The sequence below is a fragment of the Acanthaster planci genome, linkage group LG15 (assembly GCF_054643075.1).
Source record: "Acanthaster planci isolate LZ-2023a linkage group LG15, COTS_SCS, whole genome shotgun sequence".
NCBI classification, from domain to species: Eukaryota; Metazoa; Echinodermata; class Asteroidea; order Valvatida; family Acanthasteridae; genus Acanthaster; species Acanthaster planci.
In genome coordinates, this window is record NC_141791.1 from 13,744,503 (window position 1) to 13,755,711 (window position 11,209).

General features: G+C 40.4%; 1 protein-coding gene across 1 annotated transcript; it reads right to left on the reverse strand.

Annotated features, from left to right (window-relative positions):
• Positions 1–104: 104 nt before the first annotated feature.
• On the reverse strand, positions 105–11,175 carry zc4h2 (zinc finger C4H2-type containing). The gene is made up of 5 exons (XM_022234194.2): positions 10,876–11,175; positions 3,885–4,056; positions 2,266–2,438; positions 1,740–1,905; positions 105–1,485 (listed from the first exon to the last, which is right to left on the reverse strand). Exons 1-5 carry the CDS (start codon positions 10,935–10,937, stop codon positions 1,369–1,371), a joined length of 690 nt encoding a protein of 229 aa, XP_022089886.2. The 5' UTR covers positions 10,938–11,175; the 3' UTR covers positions 105–1,368.
• Positions 11,176–11,209: the final 34 nt, after the last annotated feature.

The window sequence follows — 11,209 nt, forward strand, 5'->3', positions numbered from 1 at the left end:
AGAGCAAAGTCCAGACAGGTGTTGGTGACGTCGATAAAGACAGTGCGTTCTCGAGCCAAAGACAGCATGGTACAAGACTGCAGGTGTCAACTCAAGATAAGATATCCATTTACAGGCCATGCTGATTTATTGCTCAAACAATTGCACCGAGCAAAATCGGGAAACTATGCCCCCCCCCAAAAAAAACCCGAGGTCAGATTTCTATCCAGACGAGGCGCATGCTGTTCCCAGCAACAGCGCCCCTCTGTTGGCGTCGACGGCTCCCCGAGCCAAAAAGTTTGAGGTCCAATTCAAATTACTCCAAGTTCCACAATGGAAAATGAAAACATCAATTTCAGTGACACGCAGAAATCACCTGTGTCAGAATTACATGCTATTCAGGTCAGGTGCAAATGAGGATAGATTTGTACTACACACAAAAAATTATGCTCTACAAAATTTTTGTTATCGCAAGTTCTAAAAAAAATCAACGAACCCAATTAACTATTATACACAAATATACATTTTAGTGCCCACTTAAAGTTGACTTTCAATTTTAAGACTTTTGCAATTTTGCTGACATTTATAACATCTTTAAAACAATACATGTATTTCAACTTTAATTACAATATCATTAGTTCTCTGAATTCAAGGTGTTGCAGCTAAAACTTCGGTGTTCTCTTCTAATGGCTTGGGTTAAAAATTTACGTAAAAGAAAGAACAAAGAAAAAGAAATTACTGAAGACAGACATTAAGAGATGAAAAGTCAAGTCAGCACTTCAAAGCAATTTCAGTTATATTTGATCGAACATAAATGTGGATAGAATAATTGTCATCTATTCTTTTTTTTGTGGAATTTATACAATGTATTTGATGTCAACAAATTAACAAAACCAGTTTAATACTAACCTTACTTTTCCAAAGGTAATATTTGTCAAAGTCTTAAATTCAATGACGAATATACATAGAAACTAACAAGGACATCAATAATTTATACATCAGACACAAAGAGACTAGCCCTACATCACATGCATTGTAATATTGCACAAGTAAAACACTTTTCAAATGGAATTAAAATAAGTAGTTTAGCCTATCAATGATTACACATCTTAGTGTAGAATGGTCAATATAATACAGAATAATGTAGGCAGTGCAATGATCAATCTTGTAAAGGATTTAATGTGAAATGAACAAATCTCATGAGTTTGCTGACTGTGCTGAGATTTGCCAACATTGTGTTTCTTCCACAGAAACTGCCACATCTGAAAACTTCACGATTGCTGAGTGACAGCAGACTGGCTTTGATGCCAAAGTCTGAGTGCAAGGTGTGAGACAATCTACCCACTCTCTGAACTATCCTTTGGGTTGATAGCTGGATTGCTCAGTGGTCTAACTGGCGACCTGCTTCCGTTTTGGTTTCTTGGGGTTACGAGAGCGACTCTTGGCCTTGCAGAGGGGGCAGATGGGTGCATTGCGATGAATCTGTTGATGGCAAGACAGGCAATTCTGGGGGAGAAGATGCAATGAAAGTTGATATGTTTCAGTGGTCAATCAATTTTGGTCAATTTAGTCAATCAATACTCTTGAGGATCTGTTGAAAAAAACCCTTGAACAAGCAGAAAAAATCTACCCCCTTAAAATGATAAAAACAAGCGGTTGGCAAAACAATCATTGAGCACTTTGCTTCTCTTCTCCCCTTGCATTGCCTTGGGAAGTTGTTCCAAAACAATCATCTAAGGAGGGGGGGGCTAGACTCATACCTTCATGGGTGGGGGCTGTTGTCGGAAAGGAGGCCTTTCCTCACTGTGGCTCGTCGACGGCAGCTGGAACGTCGGACTGGTGGTTGCGGGGATGGTGAGGGGTGTGGGAAGGGGCGCGTCTGCCTGCTCCTCCTTCTGCCACTCCGACTTCCTCTTCCGGAAATAACTTTGGCAAGAACAGAAGTTCAAACAATTATTTGCCTAACACTCAATCAGAAATGAAAGGTAAACTTTCATCTCCAAGGATGGAAAAGTCAAACAGCAAATCACAACATAGCCTACGAGATGAACATTTTAAGAATTATGACTCAACTTATCACAAAGGAGTTTGCGAGTCACTAACTATTTTTGAGTTAAAGACATTCAAAAGAATCTTGTGCACTGCATTAAATTAAAAGGAACCCTGAATGTTTTTTCATCGACATAACGTCCATTTCAGGTTGCCAAATTGAACGATACATCAGAGCAAGGAGCTTCGTTTTGTCCTTCTGCAAGCTGTCAGGGCGCAGTGGCCAGCGTTGCTTACCTTGGGGTGAGCCTCCCGTCATCTTGGTTCAGACTGGGTAGTGTATCCAGTCCGATGGCATTCCTCATGGCGTCTATCTCCCCCTTCAAGCTCATGTATTCCTCGTAAGCCTGGCAAGCTGACTCAAATGACCGGTTCCTGTCCTGCTCAGCGTGTTTCACCACGTTCTCAATCTGGAGAACAAAAAATATACCTTATTCACAGCGAAGCCATTTTCAATCCTGTTCCTGAATCCTTTTTATGTAACGTAATCTGTTAATGAGATGGTGCCAGACTATTTGGGTTTCCAAGCCTCACTTTCAGTTTTTTACAGTTTGCCAATAACATTTAGATATAATTTATAACAAATTTCAAATTATTCTTAACCAAAAACTGGCATAACAGTTTATGAACTATTATTTTGCTTCTGTTATTTTTACCTTTAATTTCCCAAAATGAAAAAATAACCTTGCTTTAGATTAAGATGGCCGACACATAAACACAGATTATTGGCAAAAGTATCAAGTGGGATACAACAGCTGTGAGTGAAGCGCACAAATAACCTCCTTGACTTTTATAAATGTCACAATCCAGCTGAGAGCATATCAATTTCTAGGAGAAAAAAAAGGAGGGCAAATGGACTGAAACAGATGATAGGATCTGGAGTGAAGGGTAAAAATTGACCTCCTCATAATATACAACTTATCAAATCTTTGAGTAATACTGAACAAAACCTGTCACTATTAGGCAAAGGGGAAATGGAATGCCTCAACAAAAGGGATGTGACCCGGAATGTATCAATCTTGATCAGTCCAAAGCCTACAAACAAGGCACCATTGTAACTACGGTTTCAATACCAGCTTGTGCTGTATACCAATTGCAGCAACAGGTCATTGGCTCTTCTCATCAGAAAATAACAAAGGTTCTGTAACAGACTTTGCAAGAAAACAGTGAGAAAAAGTCGTAAAAGAAATCTTGTTCTTGGAGAAGTAAAAAGGTTAGCCTTGGGGAAATCTGACAAGGGGTTTCACTCTGGTTTGACTTGTTGACTCCAGGGGATGCCTAAACAGTGAGACCTTGCTGGAAGGCAATTTCATCAGTAGATGACAGGAATATTGGCAGAGCTGGGAATCAGTACCACATTTGGTTGGGCTAAATTAGGCTGAAGAAAGTAACAACTGAAATCTTCCCTTCACCAGAATCTCTTGAAGAACGATAAGAAACTCTGAAATTTTACAAATTTCAAAGATACATTACTTTAGGGATTTCCTACCTGAAGTAAACCATATGTCCGACAAATAAAAAAAATCCAAACTACATTATTTATAAGAGTCAGCACATTGCAACTTTCAGGCAATAATGGGCCTCGAGCCAGACCAAGAGAGGGCAATATTTTCTAAGCAATGGAGGTTCCTTTGGTCAGAACTGAACTTCGCTGGTTTGCGAACAACGAGGAAATGTACGCATCCTGATCGCATCACTACCAACAAAATGAACACTCCCAACCAACTGTTCAACCGATAAGAGGGAGCTTCTGCTTGAGACGGCTACAATCAAGCAACTATTCTACTATTATTTAAAACCCACCTAGGGTAGTTTCCCCCCCCCCATTAACAACCAAGCCACGCCCCCATCCTTACAGCATTGATATCAGCATGAATCTGCCTCAGTTCTTCCACGTGTGCCATCTTCTCCTGATTCAGCAGCTCCATTTCATTGCGGTATTCCTTCATCCTCTCCTCCTCGCTCTCGGTCTCCTCCACTTCCTGCAGGAGGCGGGCCTTCAGCTTCTCCAGCTGGACTGCTTTCGACCTGACACCGAGAAAATAGATCCCCCAAAAAAACACACACGTATTTCAAAAGATGCTAACATTGATGGCAGGCAGTTTAAATGCAAAAGGTTTCTGGAGCAGAGCCTCAAGACTCCACCACTAAGGAGGAAACCAATCACACATTCTTAGCACTTCACCTTTCAATGGGGTATCAAGTCCCACATAAAGTAACAATGGCTAGGCTCTTTCTTCCTCAATCCTACAAAATCTGAAGAATCCCATGGACTGGGATAGTATCTAACAGGGTTAGAGCTAATAAAAAAAACACTGTGGGAGGCAAAACGCCATTATCAATCAAAACAAGCAAATTATTAATGCTGAAGCTGTCTTAATCTATCCAGCAGCATTAGAACAGCCCACAATTTGATTGCACTTTAGCCATTCTGGACAACTGTTGACCGACCAGTCCAAATTTCATCACTTTGGAGCTAATAATACATACTTTTAGACTTGATACAACAGCATGACCAATAAATCAATACGGAGTGGAGCAATGAAAATACAGTGCCACGCCGCAACTTGGTAGGGCAATTTAATTAAAAATCCCATTACTCTGCTGGCAACAAGAGCATGCATGTAGAATGCTAATGTTTATTGCCCTTGGAGTTATACTCTCCTTGCACTCAAGTAGGGATAACAAAAACCCAAACCTGTAATACTCAGAGTCGAAAATGATAAGAAACTAGGTGAAGCTCAAACAGATATCTAGATATGAAATGTACTGAGATCAAGTGCAAATTTAACATAGCCTTGCACTGGACGTGAACTTTCAAGGTCCAAAAGTTAATTATTAGATGTGGGTATTAAGACTCAACACATTCAACTCAAAGCACAAAGAAACAGCTCCGACGAAAGCCTACATTTCCCCAAGGACAAAGATTGCTGCCGGCACTCGGTGAACAAAAGGCTGACATTTCGGGCTGGCAAATCCCAAACCGCCGAGATTAATTAACGCAATTTATTTGAGAGGATGCAGTGAGCGGACAACAGAGCCAAATGTTCGACTCGGGGCATGGCCAAAAGCCATTTATTACACAAGCCAGAAAAATATAAAGGGGGATTTCAGCAAGTTTTCCTTGGCTGAGATATATCGAGCTAACTACTCAAGCATGAACTGAATTAGCCTTTCCACAACTTCAACACCTGTGTCCCCACTTAACACAACCCCTCTACTGTTTGCACACAACAGAACTGATACTGTGCAACTGTGAGACTGTTTACCTAACGGGCCTGAGAACAAAATAAAGAGAGGGAAAAATGCCACAGATAGAAAAAAAAAACAGGGTTGTTTACTCTTGATTTGCCGGGCTGTCTGGGTGCAAAATGCAGCGATCGATGCTCGGGAAAAAGGGCGATTATTGTTTGCGATGTTTGTTCAAGGAGGCAGTGCCGAGGTCTCCGCAATTGTGGGAAACTGGACACTTGGCCGTAACAAGATTGTAATTGATGAGAGGCGGTGGTGACGTAGATCGCTTGGAAATAATCTGCTCACAGTTGAAAAACTGCTTTTTAATAAGCCAGTGTTGAGCATACTGTGTCGTTTGAAGGGAATCCAAGCCTCACATTCAGACACGTACAAGTATTTTAATCTATAAAAGAGACAAACTTGGTCAGAAAATACATGTACATGTGACTGGGAAACTCTAGCACAGACATTTAAACTTTGAAATTATTCATTCACATAACATTCTTGACATTACTAAGATTTACTGAAAGAGATTATTTCATTTCAGCTGAATTCCAATTCTTTCAATTTCCCAACAACTTTTCTGGTTATCCTTCTTGTAAAATAAACATGCCCATTTAAAAAAACAGTTGCAATAAACTGTGTTTCATTGTTTAGCGTCCCAACATAGCTTTGCATGGTATTTACAAATACCAAAAATTCTAGCATAGAATGTTTTTACTCATGCTTCTTCAAAGGCATGACTTGATTTATTTCATGTACAAATACAGGATGCATTGTAAATGGAATTGAGAGTTTAATTTTAATTGAGATCAAAATTTAACAACATTTAATTCAATTGCAACAACCTGATTACTTTTAAATATAAAGCATGACAAATAAATTAAATCTATGCTTACAATGCATGCCAAAATTATCCTGACAGACTTGCTGCAGACGCAAACATTTTCATGATGGTCCGAGTTTCCTTTGGGAAAACTCCCAGGTGGGAAACCACGGAAAAAACGAATTCAAGATTTCCAAAACTGGTTATTGTTCCCCGCTCCTTACATCAAGCCACACCCCCCTCGGGGGAGGCCTGAGGGAGACATTAACACTTTCACCTTGTGCGTAAATGCTGTAAATGATACCGGCTTCAATTAACATCGGCCCTGTGTATAACGAGTCTGGCCAATTCCGGGGCCGAGTCCGAGGGGCATGCGCTCGATTTGCAAATAGACAAGCTCGTCTAACTGAAGATTAAAAAACTGCTCTGACAACAACGACCGCACTTTTTCTTTTCCTAGAGAGGACTGTGTGGACCAGAAGGATCGTTACTCGTGCAAACAAACTCTGATGTTGTAGCCAGGGGGCCTCCCGTTTGGCAGATAACGTATCGGAGTCCGCAATTTGATCTAGAGTGCAATTTGCAGGTTTTACATTTGGACGCTAATTTTCCCGAGAAACAAAAAGTTTCCCACTGGGACAGACAGTGAGTCGGGTAAGGTAGCTTGGGACTTGTGGATAGTTTTCTTTTACTTGCTGAATGTAGACTGGAATTTATCTACAATCGTCTTGGAGTAAACTAATTTGCTGGTGAAATATGGAACATATTACAACTGTATTTTAGTTTTAGAATTATACCCTGTGAAAAGAACAAACAAGAAAGTGATCTTGGCTAGGTAACACAAAATGATTGCCACAGCCAAACGTTTGGGTTTACCAACTTGCTCCTTGATCTTCAATTGTAGAAGTATGAAGGTGCGACTAAAAGTCCCCCTTCCCCACCATCCCACCTATCCAACGCCTCAGCGAGGGGGGGGGGGAAATATTTGCACAGTCTAACCCAGGGTTTCCCCTGCCTATTCAACTGCGAGGTGGCCCACCTTAGGTAGCCCTCAGTGCAAATGGGTGTGGTGAATAAAGCACTCATCCATGGGCAGGGCTGGTGCGCAGGTGCAGGAGAACTTGCAATGTCCCTGGAGGAACAACTTGAACAGAGCATGCAGATTGATATAAGAATTCCTTCAAGTTGGTGAAACATGGCAGAGGAACGTCTTGAGAGAAGGTAACTAACAATACTGTTGTTCTACTTGCCGCCATAATGTGTCCATGTGCGTAGATTTCAAGACCTTGAACAGCCATACATGTGGGCGAGCCTGCACCGCCTTAAGGGGACAATTTCTTTGGTTTGGCAAATTAGGACCGCATTGAGGGGACATTAATATGTCCTCTAAACTATGGAAGAACAAATATGTGTGAACATGCGCAAGTCACCTCTCGTTGTCGGCGACGCCTACCCATTTGTTCAAAGAAGAGGTTTATCCTCCTTTAAGAGTGAGGCAGACAGCAGGCAATACCCCCCCCTCTCTCAACCTTCTTTTTTATAGATGAGTTTCCTCCAGGCTTTCACAAATTTCACACTGTTGGGTGGGATTTGGGAGAATTTTTCTTCCCAGAGCATGTTGGCTGTGTTTCTCCCCTCTAACTGAACTAATCTGCCCATCACGAAGGCGAGCTACTGCACCTAATCCCAAGGAAATGCTAGCCAGGAAATCTTGCTTAGCAACTTCCTCTCTTTACAGTTACAAGCAGTACAATGCACCTCCAATGGCATTTTGGTGGGCCACTTGCCAACTTTCTACAGTCATCTGCAAAAGTTTAGGACCACCCATACAAATGCATCAACCTGAAGAAAAACCAAACTTAAACCAAATAATCATGGAAACTTCTGTTCATTTTCAATGTGTAACCTTAGTATCTTGGTTAAGCAGCTACAGGTATTTGACAACATTTCCATGATTTGAAATGTTAACAGTCTAATTATTTAGTGTGCCCTCCTTTATTTCTGATTACTTAGACTGGCTTTTTATACCCATGCTGCCTCACAGACAAAATGTCATACAAGTCCTGCCTTTTTCAACATCTTCATTCAAATCGTACAGCACCACACAAATGTTATGCACCACTGTAAAATCATGTTAAGTAAGCATTCAGTGAAACAATGTAAAGCAGGCCCTTTGACAGAAATACCAATAAAATTCAAGGTGGTCTTACCCTTTTGCAAATGACTGTAATTTGTCATTCCAAAGCCTACTTCCTTTTTCCATGCTAACAAGCTCCTCTTTCAATTTTCTTTTTTTTAATAAATGGTCAATGTAACTTATTAAGGTGCATGTAAGTTAACAACCTATCACGTGGGTAACTATTCCTTTACTTTTAGACACAATATTAAACATTTTTTTTCATTTAAAAATTCTGATTAAAATCATAATTTTTACTCCTTGGCCTTTGACCCTGCATCTGGGCCTTGTTGCTGGCTTGCTGAATCAGACCATTTGTTCAATCTTCCAGCAGCCTACAGGTAGTGCAAGGGACTTGAATGATGCTCAAATAGATCAATCACATTCTACCAAATGTACATTATAAACAGACATGGTAAAGATAAATTCTACCATGTCAATCAAGAAATCATCTTTACAATGGGATTTTATGAATCCACCAGAGTTGTTTGAGTAGGGTGAGAGGAAGCCAAAAGATTTCTGTCTTATTCCGAAATTAAGTGGCCAGAAAGCACAGCTCATATGTGTAAAAGGGGGTGGGGGTGCAGGGCAGACTGGCTGTGTCTTTGTCTGGATCCACCCCTGTGGAATGCAGCATTTCTCAGTTCACTGTGATGCTGACTGGCACATTCAGGCAAGTGAAAACATAAAACTTACAAGTGATTGAGGCTGCCATGACCATGGCAATGCTGTAAAGAAACTGGAGGTGATTAGCTTGCATATGATCTGGGAGTACGTACATGGAGGTTTGAAATCAATTGGGCAAGTTGTCAATTGATGCACGCATGAGTTCACATTAAAGTGATTTTTACTTGACTTAAAAGCCCAAAACAGACACAACAGAAATGGATTAAAATTTGGTAATTGTGAGACAATGTCTCTGCTCAAAATAAATAACGTAATATTAAAACATCTGTACATGGAACCAATTTTGATGACTGAAAACTAACCTTATTCTAAAACAAAAAAGGTGTAATCCTAAAGCAATTATTATTATTTTTTGATTTAATGAGCCAATTCGATAGTCCAACAGCACATGCCCAGTATGAGGCTATTCGGGGAACAGCTACGTGTATGTATGATAGTCTGTCCTATTGCTGCAGCCATACGCTGACCTACATGTGGACTTTGTTTCTGAAAGACCTTAGCGTTTTGAAATTTTGAACTGGTTCATGAATGTACTGACTAGCAATCACTAAAGTTATTGATAAGTGGAAACATGATATTACGATGATGTTTCACTGCAACATATAACAGTAACTACAAACACGGATATGTGTGCAAGTATCTGTGTTCGTAGTACCACTTATTTGTCACAATGTATCTCATAGAATGACAAATTAATGGCTATAAACAGGTCGGGCACCAAACTACAATCTAGCGACGTCCCTAGTTTCTGCTTATGTCGCTAGTTCAAGCGGCAATGACGTCATTTTTATCAGGTCACGATAATGATGCCATTTTCCTGCAAGATTTTGGCAGAATAACAAGATTTGAAATGCCAGGAGCCAACATGGCTGCTGTTGCCATTGCTGTTGGAGTCTACAGCAAAATTATTTCTGATCGTTATTTTGAAAAATTGCCACGGTAAACATAAAAATTGCTACGGTGAGTCGATGGAGATTTTTAATGGCGACATTTTCATGCATGAAGTAAACTTCCGCAAAGCTTCATTTTTTTTGCGTAAACGTTTTCATCGGCAGTGCCTGCCCACCGAATTTGACATATCTAGTGCAAGATTTGACCGAAAAATCTCCTTGATCCTTTTTTACAGAAAACAAATGAAAGGAAAGTTTCATTTTGATCTTGGGTAGCATGTTTCCTGTAAATTTAATCAATCAGAGGAATTTGTTTTGAAGTTTCTGGCCGGTAAAGAGATCGATGTTTTCTGCGAACCGTGGTCTAAAAAGAGTTCAAAAATTACATCATCGTTGCACAAACGAGCTGCGTATGCGTATGCATAGTCTGGTGTCGTTGCTAGTTTGTGGTTTGGTCCCAGACCTGATAAATCATTCTGTGAAAATTTCAAGAGAGAATCACTTTGTATCGTAGGCTTATACAACATATGAGCCAACATTGTTCTTTTTTCTACACAATTCACTGTCTGTAATTTTTAAAAAATGGAGAAAAAAAGATCATATGATCCACAATCACATTTCCATCTAGGCCTACTGTACATGGATAGGCCTACATGTACATGTTCTGCTCGCAAGACAAAAAACTTGTAAAAATGGGGAATATGAAGTTATGCATTAAGGCAGACCAGGGCAATGGCTTTGTACCACGACGAATGGCTCAAGTAAACCTTTTGTGAAATCACTTGAATTAAATTAATATAACACAAAAAGCTTCAAGGCACCAGCATTAAGCCCTGCAAACAGATCCCTGTTTTGAGTACAATTTCAATTCAACGTCAAGTTCTGATTTATTTCCCATTCTCAATCCCATCATCTCCAGCGGGCCAGCTGCAGTGCAACTGCACCATAATCCTTATTAAAGACAACGCTAAGAATCAAACAGATCTAAATGCAGCTTTCTTTTCCAAACGAAATGAAAGTGACAGAATTCTTACCGTATTTCTTTGATACGCTCCATCTTGTAGAGCAACTCGGCCGTTTCGTGTTCCAGCTCCATTGTTCCCGCTTACAACAAGAAAAGAAAAGCTAACTTGACCGATATTATCACTGTTTCACTTCCAGGCCTATCGTGCTTCCGTACGGCTCGACGGCTGCACCTTAAATGGGACTCGAAGGCAAAATTTGTTCAAATTAATCCGAACTCCGGAAAAGCGCGATGTTTATTAATTTTGGGGGGCTGGAGAGAACAAACGTGTGGTTCTGACCACTGATTCCGAGGTAATACTTGCTGCAAAGGAGTTTGGATACCAGACACTACTTGCCGGATTG